Source organism: Danio rerio, chromosome 8 (assembly GCF_052040795.2).
Source record: "Danio rerio strain M-AB ecotype USA chromosome 8, GRCz13ab, whole genome shotgun sequence".
NCBI classification, from domain to species: domain Eukaryota; kingdom Metazoa; phylum Chordata; class Actinopteri; order Cypriniformes; family Danionidae; genus Danio; species Danio rerio.
This window is the reverse complement of record NC_141028.1, coordinates 26,554,762-26,569,268: the sequence shown is the minus strand read 5'-3', so window position 1 is coordinate 26,569,268 and position 14,507 is coordinate 26,554,762. Positions and strand designations below refer to the sequence as shown.

The 14,507-nt window shown below is 35.4% G+C and overlaps 3 protein-coding genes across 16 annotated transcripts in view; 1 reads left to right on the top strand and 2 right to left on the bottom strand.

Moving 5' to 3' along the window:
* The window catches only part of LOC137496354 (zinc finger protein 335), a 95,397-nt gene that overhangs the window by 16,104 nt on the left and 64,786 nt on the right, over positions 1-14,507 (bottom strand). The gene's annotated exons all lie outside the window — the stretch shown is intronic.
* LOC137496355 (zinc finger protein 335) lies at positions 122-12,921 on the bottom strand. 14 transcript variants are annotated; one of them, XM_087264761.1, is made up of 10 exons: positions 12,820-12,921; positions 11,433-11,486; positions 11,122-11,208; positions 9,559-9,624; positions 8,816-8,921; positions 7,904-8,171; positions 6,886-7,008; positions 5,903-6,026; positions 4,216-4,350; positions 122-2,537 (listed from the first exon to the last, which is right to left on the bottom strand). In XM_087264761.1, exons 3-6 carry the CDS (start codon positions 11,146-11,148, stop codon positions 7,969-7,971), a joined length of 402 nt encoding a protein of 133 aa, XP_087120887.1. In that variant the 5' UTR covers positions 11,149-11,208; positions 11,433-11,486; positions 12,820-12,921; the 3' UTR covers positions 122-2,537; positions 4,216-4,350; positions 5,903-6,026; positions 6,886-7,008; positions 7,904-7,968. The 14 variants fall into 14 exon arrangements, with proteins under 14 accessions (XP_087120887.1, XP_087120880.1, XP_087120883.1 ...); XM_087264754.1 differs by having other exon boundaries at positions 8,091-8,171; XM_087264765.1 differs by lacking the exon at positions 122-2,537 and adding an exon at positions 8,282-8,315 and having other exon boundaries at positions 12,820-12,866.
* LOC101883541 (serine/threonine-protein kinase pim-1) lies at positions 1,384-4,449 on the top strand. The gene is made up of 7 exons (XM_087264722.1): positions 1,384-1,662; positions 2,183-2,551; positions 2,832-2,926; positions 3,106-3,156; positions 3,292-3,664; positions 3,957-4,130; positions 4,237-4,449. Exons 1-7 carry the CDS (start codon positions 1,485-1,487, stop codon positions 4,332-4,334), a joined length of 1,338 nt encoding a protein of 445 aa, XP_087120848.1. The 5' UTR covers positions 1,384-1,484; the 3' UTR covers positions 4,335-4,449.

The window sequence follows — 14,507 nt, the reverse complement described above, 5'->3', positions numbered from 1 at the left end:
CCTACTGGCGGGCTCAGTTAATGCATGGAAAACATAATTTTGACTATAGTTGTATATTTTTCTTTATACTTTATTTTAACATTATTCATGTAAAAAAAGAAGAATTCATAAAGGTAAAGAATTCACAGAAAATGTTTATTTAAATTGCAAATATTGTGCTTAAATGAAGAGACTGCAGTCTGAGCGGAAAAGAGAATGGAGAAGGATGTTAGGAGTATGCCACTCTAAACAGTTAGGAACCACTGATATACAGTCTAGATAATAGGTCATACCCATGATATCGAAAATGAGCTCAGATTCAATGCAAAAGTAGTGTAACATTACAATAGAGACGGAAATATTGCAATACTGTAAACAATTACTTTCAAATGACAGAAACTAACTAAATATTAAGTGCTACATTTTGGTAGTAATTTGCAAATGAAAGCAAAACCCAGGATGGTAATAAATAAATGGCTGTAAGTAACTGTCAGCTCTTATCTATGGTTTTCTAATGTTGTCACTAATGTTAATTGAGAAGAAGTTTTAGATAAAAAATTTTTTTCAAGTCCAGTTACATACAAACATTACTAAATTAGTTCATTTAAATTAAAAACATAATGAGTCACTAAATACCACACAGATATCCTTTAAAACTATTATTAAAATGAGAAATTACATCGTGAAAGACTTATTTTATCTTTGCCATAATCACAGTAAATAATATTTGACTGGACATTTTTCAAGACACTTCTAAACAGCTTAAAATGACATTTAAAGGCTTAACTAGGTTAGTTAGGGTAACTAGGCAGGTTAGGGTAATTAGGCAAGTTATTGTATAATGATGGTTTGTTCTGTGGACCATTGGAAAAAAAAAAAAGCTTAAATGGGCTAATAATATGACGTTAAAATGTTTTTATTTATTTTTTATTTTTTATAAAAACTGCTTTTATTCTAGCCAAAACAAATAAGACTTAATAATAAGTAATATTTATACTATACTCAATAAATAATAAAACTGCAGAAGAAAAATATCAGACATACTGTGAAAATTTCATTGCTCTCTTAAATGTAATTTTGGAAATATTTAATAGAGAAAAAATTAAAAGGTTTCCCAGAGGTGGCTTGCAGCAGGAAGAGCATCTGCTGTGTAAAACATATGCTGGAAAAGTTGGTGGTTCAATCTGCTGTGTCGACTAAGATTAATAATGGGACTAAACTGAAAAGAAAAAGGGGGGATAATAATTCTGACCTAGTGTGTGTGTGTATAACGTGGATGTGTGGGCACTTTAAGGCAAATTAGCCAACATTAGTTGTTTGAGTTATTGTGTTTTAAAAAGTCCCCGCGTGTTTTGAAAATGTTCTTTCGCGTTCCAAATGGAACCACGTAACTCTGACATCATCAGTGGCTAATTAACGCTGACTGAATCAAGCAGAAACCCTCATTGCTTCTTTCGACGACTAGTAGTTCAGTATTTACTGCGATTCCACACAACGGTGATAAAATGGCCTTTTCAAAGTTAATTTCCCGTTTAAAGAAAGCGTTCGGTATCAAGCGTGCACACGAACCACCCCGTGAGCCACTCGCATCCACCGGCAACATGACAGAAAACCACCGTCATCCGATAACCGATGACCCGCCCCTCTTCCAAGCCTGTTTCCCCAGAAGAGCTACTGTTGATGGTAAATTAGGTTTATGAATTTTAATTACTAAAACAATGCTAAAACACACCGAACATGTCAGAGTAGCTGTTTAAAGATAAGAAATAAAACTGACTAGAAACATTTAAGAATTTTAGGTAGTTTCTTAAAAGGGACAGTTCACATAAACGTGAATATTCTGTCATAATTCACTCCTAAAACCTGTTTCAGGTGCTTTCTTGTGTTGAACACAAATACTGAATTCAGCCATTGACTTCCAGTATTTTGATTCCTACAGTGAAGTTTAATGGCTGCTGATTTCAGGAATATTCTTCAGAATAGGTCTATTTTTGTGTTTAAAAGAAGAAATTCATAATTAATTGTATTTATGCCTTTAGATATATAGTTTAAACATACTTTTTTATTGCTAATTATCACTTCAATACAGAAAAACTGCAAGATTATAATAAAATACATTGAGTGATGTCTTTGCAAATTAACTTCAAATATCTAGTCAAAAGAGTTACAGAATCATCTTAATGATATTCCTTCCCCTCTTTAGATCCGCTCCCTGTACTGGAGATCCATGACCTACAGGACGAGCCGATCAGTAGCTCGAAATTCTTTCACACTGCTGTGAACAATCTGGAGCTGGAGGTTCTCCAACCTTCAATTCCTGATGCTCCAGCAGAAGAAGACTTGGACTCCACTGTGAAATCTGAAGTGAACAGCTTTGAATCTCCAGTAAGCCAGCAGTTCTCAACAGACGGCATCTTTGAAGCGTTCAGCGGAGACTCTGTGCAGGTTGACATTGACTCTGCACTGGATGAAGACTCGGAGTCTTCACTGAATCAGAAGGTCTTACAAGATGACTCCGCTGATGATTCTGCACTGAGTCTTACAGCAGATGATGAGACCTGTTTGGACAATAGTAAGTTTATTGCTAGAATTCATAACATTTGTTTAGGCTTATCAAACATTTTAAAATTATACAGTTGAAGTCAAAATTATTCGCCCTCCTGTGATTTTTTTCCATTTTCAAATATTTCCCAAATTATTTTTAACAGAGTAAAGAAGTTTTCACTTCCTTCATTTCCTATAATCTTTTTTCTTAGGGAGAAAGTCTTATTTGTTGTAAACTGTGTTTTGTTTGGTTTATAATTTAATAAGATTTTGTGTCCAGTCAGCTAAATGTTCTTCTTTTTTAACAGATGACATCAGCTCCCGCTACAATCTGGGAAAGCAGCTCGGTGAAGGAGGTTTCGGCTCCGTTTTTGAGGGGATCCGCATACAGGATGGTCTGCAGGTATTCATTTCTGTAGACTCAAATTCTTTGATGAAGTTCACTATTTAAAGAACATCATCAGAAACATGCTTTCATTGTTTTGACATTTCTGAGAATTCAAATTGATGAAACCTCTGTTCAGGATTTGAATGAAATGATCTGGATGCACATGTTAATTGTTCGCTTATTTCTTTAAACAGGTGGCTGTTAAATTTGCCCAGATGACACCACGTATGCGAGATCTCTGCTCTGTAAGTACACTACACTTTCTGTTTTTCTCTTCTCAGTCACTGTGTTCAACTCAAAATGTCTTATATTTAATATTAGACAACAGGCTGTGGTTAAAAATCCTTGTTTGAAAACCAACATCATTATTTTGTTTTCAGTCTCATGACCAGCCACCTCTAGAGATCACCTTGGCAAGTATGGCCAGCAGTGGCTCCAGGTGTGCCAATATAATTCAGCTCCTTGACTGGCAGGTCTTCAAAGACCATTATGTCATGGTCATGGAGCGGCCTACGCCAAGTATGGACCTGGAGGCATTCCTGCAACTCAACGGAGGCGTCCTCACCGAGCAAACGGCACAAACTATCATGGGCCAAGCTGTTCATGCTGCCAATGTTTGCTGCTACCGGGAAGTATTCCACAGAGACATTAAGCTGCAAAACCTGCTTGTAAACCCAAACACACTGGAGGTCAAACTGATTGACTTCGGCTGCGGAGATTACATGATGGAATCAGCATACTCCACCTTTTCTGGTAGGTGTTTTAAATAGGGTTGTCAAAAGTATCGACTTTGGGACTGACATTTTAAAAATGTCCAATTGAACGCTGTTAAACACCACTGATTGGCCATTGGTGTTCACATGCTCAGCAAATATGACTGTGATGAGTGTCAGTATCGATACTTTTGACAACACTAGTTATGAATGTACATAAGCATTATTAATATACGGTTTAAAAGCTCAGTAATTAGCACACCTGAAACCCATCTGGTATATTTATCAACATGATGCTGACACAGAGATTTAACTAAATGTCTCTCCTCCAGGCACAGAAGCGTACATGCCGCCAGAGTTTTACAAAAGAGGATGTTACCATGCCAAACCAGCAACTGTCTATTCTCTTGGGGTTCTTCTCTTCACATTGCTGCATGGAGATTTCCCAACGACGTATGACCTGTACTACCTGGAGCATGACTGGTCCAAATTTACCCTCTCTCAAGGTGAGATGTTCATCAAAGAACAAGTTAAAAAACAGTTTACTAATAATAATAATAATAATAATAATAATAATAATAATAATCTCACCTCTCCTTTTGTTTTTCACAGAATGCTGTGATCTGATGTGGGCTTGTCTGCAGCAGATTCCAGAGCACAGAATTCTTCTAGGACAGATGCCTTACCACGACTGGTTCATGCTGGAGTAGCCAGTTGACACCTTTGCTGTTAATATATAGTGTCTTGTTATTGTATTATTCACTTCTTTATTGTTACAGTTGTTTTTGTGTATTTCTCTAATAAAAATATATATTTTTGAACTCACTTGTGATGTGGCTTATATTGTGATCTAGTCCCAGTGACAAAAATCTGTCATGAGGTTTGAACAGCATCCAGTCATTTATAACACACACTGCAGTTGCCACTGGCGTCATTAAGGCGCATTTTTAGAACTACACTTTTAAAGAATACAGTCCAGCGCTGCCCTTTACCTGACCCAAAACCTAAACATATCAGTCACTGAGACATCAGCAAATCATACATATGTCCAATGTTTTACAGTGAAATCAGAGCTGTTTTTAGAAATGTTTTAAAAGAGAAACATCGTAACATGAGAATGTGACATTCAATACAAAACATCTGCATTTTCACAATAAGAGCACCCAGTTTTATTAAGGTCATTGAGTATTCACCGCCCTCATGACAATTGTGCTTCTCAAACAAAATATTCAGTGGTATTTCTTTAAAGTCAATTCTGATAGTGTAGTTTGTGCAGACACACTGAGGTTTATCCAGTGTTCAGAAGTCTGAATCATCCACATTATTTTATACGCCTCCAAAAACATGTTTACTACACGAATGTCCAGCGTTTGCTAAACAAATAGACTGTTCAACCCTTTACGTTATTAATTTCTTACAACATCTCCAACTATGCTAAAAGCAACGAGTTCTATAGGAAGATGTTGTAAGAAAGTAATAATGTAAAGGGTTGAACAGTCTATTTATAGTAATGTGTTTTGGGAAACGGGAGTGACAACTGTATGGAATTCAAAAGTTTGCATTCTTAATCACCTGTTTCTAAATGGTCTGTCTCTAAAAGTGAGGGGGACGTATGCCCCGTCCCCCACGGTTGCTACGCCCCTGCTTACAACATCTCCAACTATGTTAAAAGCAACAGGTTTTATAGGAAGAAGAAGAAGAAGAAGATGAAGAAGAAGAGGTAACATTTATTTTGATGGTTCATTTAAGTTTTGTCATTAGATTATAAGACTGTTGGGTTTGGGTTAGGGTTAGTGTAAGTTGACATGTACTAGCAAAGTTTCTTTTAGTCAGTTAAATCTCTGTCAAAGGAGCATATCAAGCTGATTATATTATCAACAGATATTAAGCAGACAGTCTACTAATACTCAAATGGACCATCAATATAAAGTGTTACCCCATTCTTTAATAATGCCCTAGAAAAAAGAAAATCAGCTTCATTTTCATCTCTAATAGTCCACATTTTCTGTAAGGCTGGTGGTGAACTTTATTCAACCTTCTACCAAACTGAGGTACAAGTAAATCTAATCTTTGTTTAAGATGTTTGTCAGATTGATAAATAATTTAGAGATTATCAATTCAATTTCTAAACATCAGAGCATTTTAAACAGCAGCTAGTGTGTGAGATGTGCTCAACCATCACTGCTTCATGTTTTGGTTTTCACAGACAGATTAATCTCTATAATGATTTGGAGTTGTAAAATGGATGAAGTGTGGTCATATTTGTGATTTGATTTACCTGGATTGATCAGCTGGTTCGTCTGAAACACTGGCTGTAGATGGAGAAGAGCTCCGGACTGCAGGTTTGATGGTGGATTTTGGTAAAAGAGCAGCTGATTTTACTCCGCTGACGTCTCTTGAGGCTGTTAGAGAAAAACAAACGTTTTAACATTTCTATTTATTATTTTTAGTCACAAACTCATTATTAAACACAATATCCACAGATTTTTTCATTCACTCGTTTTCTTTTCGGCTTAGTACCTTTGTTAATCAGGAGTCGCCACAGCAGAATGAACCGCCAACTTATACAGCATACAGTATGTTTTACACAGCGGATGCTCTTCTAGCTGCAACCAAGCACTGGTACACACCTATACACTCTTGCATTCACACACATTCACTACTGCTAATTTAGCTTATTCAATTCACCAATTGAATTGTCCTTTGACTCTGGGGGAAACCGGAGCACCCGGAGGAAACCCACATGAACACGGGGAGAACATGCAAACTTCACACAGAAATGCCAACTAATCCAGCTGGGGGCTTGAACCAGCAATCTTCTTGCTGTGAGGTGAAAGTGCTACCCACTGAGCCACCGTGTCATCATTCCACTGATTACAGCACAGCAAAATACTTCAAAACCACCAAAGATGATTATAAAAGGATAAAAGCAATGTTAAAGTAATTCTCCCTGAAGAACAAAACATTTGAATCTTTCAGTTGGATTCAAGCTGGAAAAACTATTACTGAGCATTAAAAAATCATCTAAAGACTGAGAAAATAGACCCCATATTCTATTGCTGATTAAATTATCACTGTATGTGTCGTATTATTATTAACTAAATGTATGAATAATGAATTAAATGTAGCTGAAATAGAATACAGCCCTGGTTTTACATTACAAAACATAAACACACACAATCCAAGAAGTTGCTTCAATGTAATGGCAGGATTTACACTACGATTATCCAAAAAACAAATGAAAAAAACATTCAAACTCACCATGCGTCAGTGGAACAAGAAGAAAGAAAACCAGCTCAATCCTCCTGTGATATTGATGTGTGTAGAGGACTCTATTGGGATAAATAGAGCTCAGACCAGACGAGCTGCAGCATTTTAGATCATCTAAAGAGGTTTCACAGCAGATGATGGAAGTTCAGCCTGGAGAACATTGCAGTAGACTAATATACAAATCACAAGTGCTTGGACAAGAAGTTCACAGCCTGCTCTGTTACAAAGTGTCTGATCCTTCTAATTTTGTGTAAAGAAAACAAAGCTTGCACAATCATGCAGGTTATGTGACCACTGAAGGACAGCTGAGCATCAAGACTTCTGAATGAATTAAAGGTATAATTGTAGATGACCCTAGCTGAATAGTGAAGTTCAGATGTCTTTGTCTTAGTAGCTTTAAAATAGAGCATCATTTATAAAAGTTTGATGGATTCTTGGTAGTGAATGTACAAAACAAACCAAAGATAAAAACTGATCTGAACTTTCAGACGCAACTTAAAATACATGCATAAGACACTGAATAGGAACAAAAATCAATATGTACACGAGTATAAATATTATTAAATCATATGCAGCAGACAACAGCTTTGTAAAACCAGAATTGTACAATATTATAGCACAACTAATGCAAGAAAATCAGTGTTAGAATCAGATAAAGAGGCTTTGACTTATTTGGTTTGCATTTAAAGTTCCGGTCTGTAGCCATGTTTAAAGAAAGACATATCTGTAAAACTGAAGAAGCTAAAAATGAAACAGCAAATGATCAAAACCTTCTTTGTAAGAATTTTAGCTACAGCTAGGAACTGTTTCATAGCAATATGACGTCAATCCTCCAGCCTAACGTTATATACAGACTGTCATTAAAGCAGCATCCACAGAGACATGTCCATTATTCTTCTTAAATACAGGATTCTCTATACTTATTTCTTTTTCAAGGCTAAAGATACATTTCTTTCAATATTTACAAAGGCATAAATCATATTTTGAGAGGATCTAACTGTACATTCACCTTATAAATGACTGATGATTGTGGAAGAAGTTTGTGTTACTTATGATCAGCGCAGTTTGTGATGCTCATTTGGAGCTGAGATGAGCTTCAGATATTCTTCTGTCTGTCCGTGTGTGTGTGTTGATGTTGTTAATAAATAATGTGTGTGTCGTGTTTCTACTCCTCAATAAAAGTGATGACATCATACTGGATGCCCTGCTCTTGCAGTTGTTCCAGTTGTTCAGGTGTGGCTTCAGTGTAAACCGGGTCATTGCTGCATCTGCAATAGCTAAACACACACATTGAGCAAATTTAATCATAATAAGAGTAAAAAAAATTGAATTGTAAGCGATTTGTAGCATTTGTATTTAATCATTTGTATGATATCAATTTCTGTACCTTACTGTAAAAAATGCTGGCTTCCTCACAATTCCTTTATGTTTTCCCAACAGAAAACAAGTTAACGTAATTATTCTTATGAAATTAAGTGAATTAAACATAAAACAATTAAGTTGTCCCCAAAAGTGGTGCTGTTTTAACTCATTTTAAAGTCGTTTGAACAAGCTGAAAAGTCATTTTTTGGGTGCTGAATTCTGTTAGACTCCCAACAAAACAATACAGCTCAGTTTATTTGTATTTTAATATTTGCGCTATTGTATTTTTCTATGCTTTTAAATTGTTTAATATATTTGATGTGGATACACTCCACTTCATGAACAAAACATCTCAATCATGATAAAATGAACAATTCTTTCTAAATAAAGCTATTTAAGTCATCTGGTTAAATGGTATTCATATCACAATATCCAAACATCACAGAAAAACTAAATATCACAAAGTCATTTATTTACAGTCTCATGCAGCCATGAAAGCTTGTAGTAAATAGTTCTGTTTTTTGCATTTTAAGTAAAGGTAAAAGGTGAAAGGTCATACCAGTGACCGCTGAATGAGCGACTGCTTCCAGATCTTCAGGGGCCACAACCTGCTGTTCAGTGGTGATGGGGACATACTGGATCTGTCCATCCTGAGACAGAGCAATCTGACACACAACACAGAGGAGATTTACACTGACACCAGGGAACATTTAAACAAAAAATATGTACTACAAACAGAATTTGTTTTCCTTTTTGTCTTTTAAAATGTAATGAATACAGGACAGCTTTGTCAAAACTGTCGTCCCCATTCAGATGAGTTTGTGAAAAAGGCCGAAAAATGCTGTACTATTCACGTCAGGCCAGTAGTTGGCAATTTCTCTTTATAAAATACACTATGTGCATGCAAACATATGTTGTTTATAGTTTTGTTTTATTGTGAGGTAATCTGTAATCTACACTTACATGCCATGTAATCTACAAAGCCAAAATTTTTATTTAAATCTGTAGCATTTTCAAAAATTTGGTCTTCCAAAACCAATTTTCGAAGATTTGTGTTTTCAGGCCTCTCAAAATGCCATTGTTATGTAAATAAATGTTCAAAATGGAAAAAGACAAGAAAAAAAACAAAACAATAAAAGTTTCTGATTTAGTTAAGACATACATCATGCATTGGTTTTAATGTTAATGCTAAGTAAACACAAACAGTTCAAGTACCTATAAGAAATCATGTCACATTTGAATTACAGCAATTACAACGTGAACAAAGTAAATAATTGTGCTTGTATTGGCTCTGAACTCAACCTGTTGTTCCTGTAGAAACGTCCCATCATGTTCATACTGAATGTGAGGGATTTGCCCGTCCCCCATCTGCAATTAAAAGTCAGGGTTTCAGTCCTAATGATGAAACATAACATCCAACAGACCATACAAGTGGGGTCTCTAAGTTCTCTAAGTTATCCAGAGTTTGGGAAAAAAAACTAAGTAAAGTGGTTGGGAGTAAGAGTTGTTATATTGTAAGGGAGTAAGTTGTTGTATATATTGTTTTGGAGGTTAGTTTTGCGTTTTTATTTTCCTTACCACTCTCTCTCAGCTTCTCACTCCACTATTAGGTTTCTTTCTGGTTTAGGTAACTGACCATCATTGTTATGACAGTGCCAGATCCACCAATCCCTGGATGAGCCAGTGTGTGGTGTGCGCTCTGCCTCGGCGTACTTTTGGGTGCCACGTTTTTGCATTTATGCCATGCTTAGGTTATTAGGTGATTTATTATCTTTTTTATTATTCACTGTGGTAATTCAAGTTTACTTGTTAAACTTCGCTGGGTTTGAGTAAATGCTTTGATGCTTGTTGTGTGATTCTAAACTGAGCCTTATGACCTTTTTGTTAGGTTTGTTTTAGTTTAGATTGATTTAGTTAGGATTAGTTTGAGTTTTGCCCCGTGTAGTTTAGAGTTTTGTAGTTTAATTAGTTTAGATCGGGTGTCGTGAATGAAGTTATCGATTCTATTTTCATTATTTATTTTTGACGCAAAGTTTAGACGTTAGATTTAAGGATTGTTTTGTTTTGTTAATTTCTTTGATTTGGCTTTGATTTGGCTTACATTCATTGTGTACTCAGAGAATTTTGTAAATGTATATTTCTTTTTCCATTATTATTGTTACATCTTTTGCTTAAACCATTGAGTAAAATGCTTAAATTCTGAATCAATTCCTGCCTCATCCTTAATCTGTCACACACATTACATTTGTCCCACCTAAATGTTATAGCATTCATTTTAAACATCATAAAATCATAACAAGAAGTAAGAAATATAGTCTTGTCAAAGATGTCAACATTAAGGCAGTTTTTTATTAAAACAAAATATGAAAGTGAAAAAGAGAAATAAGCTTTCTTTATATTATTTTACATACTTTAGGGGGAAACTCACTTAATTTGGACTTTTTTGCAGTGTAATGACTGTCATACTTTTTACAATGATTAAGAGGAGACACAAACTAAAATATAATTCAGTGTAACAATAGATAATAGACTTTAGAATCTTATCAGACATATTTAAAACAAGAATCATTTGATAACATGTTCATAACTATATTTAAAGATCATAGTTTAGCACCAAAATACTAAGAAATTATTATTTGAAATCTTTATACTTTCCACTATCCTTCAAACCACTAATTTTTTCTCATTTGTCTGCAAAATCTTTAGACAAAAAGGTTTAAAACCTTAAAACTAGGGCAGGAAAAAATCACTTATTATTTTATATATTTTAGTAAACGTAGTTCAAAATAAAAATCTCTTCAAAACCAAACTTTAGAGTGTGTGATTACTGCTTGTCTGAAAAAAGCTTTATTAATTGAGTCATACCTCAGTGACCTGGTTGTCTCTGGTCATTAAGTGCTGTACGGTCTGTCCATCTACTGTTGTGATCTGCTGAATATATGTTGCCTCCTTCTAAGAAAAGAAGCATTTTGTCAAAAACATGCCTCTAAAACCTGAGTTTATATTACATTTATACATTTACCACTTTATAAAATCTAAACCACCTTGCATTAGATACAAGATCAAATGTAATACTCTTCTTTGTGATTTTCCATAACCACCCAACATTAAATACAGGCTGTAAATGAGAAAGTCAGAAAGACTTTGATCCTGAGCCACAATGATGTGTTTCTGACCCAACGCTTGCTGTAATCTCTCTGGGCTGATGACCATTTGACCCGCCTGCAAATCTATAAATCACAAAAAAAGAAATATAATGCAACAAAGTAACAAGATGTGTCTAATAAACAGACCAGGGCTGTGTGACTACAGAGTAGAGGAACTATGATGTCACCTTGTAGGCCAATCGGCTTCTAGCATAAAACTGGTTCCTTTCAATAAAATCCCCATAAGATTTTCCCATAGACTTCTCGAAGATTGCAAATAATTAGCTCTGTGTTCAAACACAGTTCATTACACTTACACGTTTTGTCCAACAGGATAATCCTCACACGACATTTATACAGACCTACAGTACATGCCTTTTGGATAGTTTCTCAATGAGAAATACATTTGTTTTGCTTTACAGTTATATAAGTTTTAAAACATGTACTGTACGTTTTAGAAATGTGCCTTTAGATTCTTATCATAAGACATGTTTAAATAAGTGTATTGCCTGCGTGCACATAGCCTGTTAACCTTATTGAAAACCTAGCTATGACAAATCCCATATTCTTTTTCATAAACAACAGAAATGAGGGGCAAGTCTGTCAAACGCCTGCAAATGCCATCATGGATAGAGAACATTAACATTCTTTTTTGTTATGACGTACAGAGAAAAGCAGCCCATACAGTCACATATGATATACGTTCTAAGGTGAGTGTAAAAGAGTTTCAGGAGGAGTATAAATATTGCATTTATAGTTAAAAATTTGTTCAGATGAAGAAAAAAAGAGAAAAAAGAAAAAAAAACCATTAGATGTATGTTAATGTAAAATAATCATGTTTAAATGTCAGTAAATATTTATATATTTTTACAAATTTATTAACAACTTTGCATTACTGAGAGCAGGAAAGAGACCGGGTGTCCTATGGTAAGCAGAATCTTTATTAAATAGCTTTATTTAAATAAATGATACCCTAACCCTAATGAAATTAATGAATCTGTCATGATGGTCATTATCTTCACACAATATGAAGGCCCAATAAGAAAAAAAAACTACAACCTATATAAAATATGATTTATGAAAACACTTTCACCAAATAACAGACAAATCCAAATGTCCAACACAAGCTGTAAATTTGGGCTGCATTCCAGACAAGCTCACCTCAAAGACGTATAATGTCTCTGATAAAAAAAAAATTCAAAAGTGGAGTATATCTAATGTATTTTGTGTCGTAAAATAAAATGTGAAAGTATCTTGAGTTTGTGGTAGCCACAAGCCTTATTTAAGCGATTTAACCAAAATCACATTTAAGAAGCCCATTGACTTCGGGACAAGGGAACCGGAACTCGCTTCTGGGTTTTTGCAACAAATTGACATCATAGTTCCTCCATTCAATTATATTCATTCCAGCACTTACTCTGCAGTGTAGCTAAAGTTTCTTCATCATTGTTGATGATGATGGTCTGCTGTGACGGGACGAAGCGAGCCGTTACAGTTGAACAAAAAAATAATTTTTGAGAGTTTCAATGAGGAACAATGTGTTTCTGTGTCGTTTACACTTTTACACTGGCAATTTATTACAGTTTCAGCTAAAAATCTTTTTTTTAAAAATCCCCCGCGTCTTAGATAGCCTGTGGGTGTGTAAATTGCCATTTCTTTTAAAGGTGCAGTAGGTGATCTTCCACAATGCTAACAGCTTAGCATTAATCTCTGAATTACAGTACTCTGAATCCTAGCCGTCCAGAGCCACGCCTCCTGAAACAGGAGCACGCTCACCTTAAAGATGACAGCATAACCCTCTCTTGTGTGTTAAAAGTGACTAGTGCTTGTCCGGCGGTGTGCTGGAATTACACTCATTACTAAGCCAAACTGACATGCTATTTCAGAGCGAATATTTAGAGTTGCATGGTAAACATTATAGGGAGAGGCTAGGCAGAATAGCGGTACTTACTTGTGTTTTGTTGTTAAACTAATTCAAATCTACATTATCGATGCTGTAAAAGGTCCCTTATGAAACTGAAAATAGACTTATCAATCTTTCACCGGAAGATTTAAGTGGCTGAACAACACTTCTGTGAAGATATAACCCATTTGTAACAACAACATACAACGTTACATCCGCTTTGCGTGAAGCTAAAATAATTTTAAAACAAAACATTACCTGTCTAAGAGAAATCCTTCAGCCATGGTGTCATCCTTTCTTCAGTGTGCAAAGGTAATCCCAGTATTGATTCAGGTTTTTAAAAAGTTTTGATTCAGCATGTTTTTGCCGATCGCGCACGCGAGTTCTCTCACTCTCTCGTGAACGCGCAGTTCGTCTATGCACAAACAGCTGTCGACGGAGCTGCGTACAAACGGCTGCACAGTTGTTTAAATCTGCATTTGCTGACAGACAGTTTGAGCTGCTTATCGGAATTCCATGAGATGTCGGCCTGACTATTTAATTGAATCAACATTTTTTTAGTTTTATGCCTTACCCAAAATATAAAAATGCATATAAACACATTTAGATCATTAACTTTAAGCAGTACAATTGGAATGTGAAGAGACTTTCAACCAGCACAACAACAACTGCTTCTGAAGACAGACACCTACTGCACCTTTAAGCTGGGAAAGCATTTATGGTTGTATCTGTATTAATAATGTAAACAGTACAAATTCTAAGATTTGCTAATTTATTTGAATGATTGCTCACCTTTAGGCGCACACCTGGCAGGAGTAAGGCTTCTCGTTGGTTTGTGTCATCATGTGGCGTCGCAGGTCTTTCGTGTTTTTAGAGGCAAAACTGCAGCTGGTGCATTTATGAGGCCTCAAATATGCATGCAAGGCCATGTGAGTCTAGGATAAAAATATATATGTACACGTTTATAATAATTACACACAGGCAAAGACTTTAATCCAAAGCTACTTCCCCTACACTTACGTTTTGTCAGTCTGTGCGCTTTTTTAAACACAATGTTATATTGAAGTGCCTTCATTTTGTTTTGGAAGTCAAATGCTTTACACCCATTTGAAACAGATTCTGAATCTTTTCTCAGTGTCTGAAACAAATAATTTAAGGATCCTTTCTCTTTAATAGCTACATTCAGAGAGGGTATTATTTTC

What these genes read in the sequence shown, in the direction of transcription:
- LOC101883541 (XM_087264722.1), top strand. Translation starts at nt 1,485, where the DNA reads ATGGCCTTTTCAAAGTTAATTTCCCGTTTAAAGAAAGCGTTCGGTATC. An exon ending in GTATGCGAGATCTCTGCTCT is followed by an intron (nt 3,157 to 3,291) that starts GTAAGTACACTA and finishes TTTTGTTTTCAG; the next exon opens with TCTCATGACCAGCCACCTCT. An exon ending in CAAATTTACCCTCTCTCAAG is followed by an intron (nt 4,131 to 4,236) that starts GTGAGATGTTCA and finishes TGTTTTTCACAG; the next exon opens with AATGCTGTGATCTGATGTGG.
- LOC137496355 (XM_087264754.1), bottom strand. Translation starts at nt 11,148, where the DNA reads ATGACCAGAGACAACCAGGTCACTGAG. An exon ending in CGTTTCTACAGGAACAACAG is followed by an intron (nt 8,922 to 9,558) that starts GTTGAGTTCAGA and finishes GTTGTGTGTCAG; the next exon opens with ATTGCTCTGTCTCAGGATGG. An exon ending in GAACCAGCTGATCAATCCAG is followed by an intron (nt 4,351 to 5,902) that starts GTAAATCAAATC and finishes ATATATTAACAG; the next exon opens with CAAAGGTGTCAACTGGCTAC.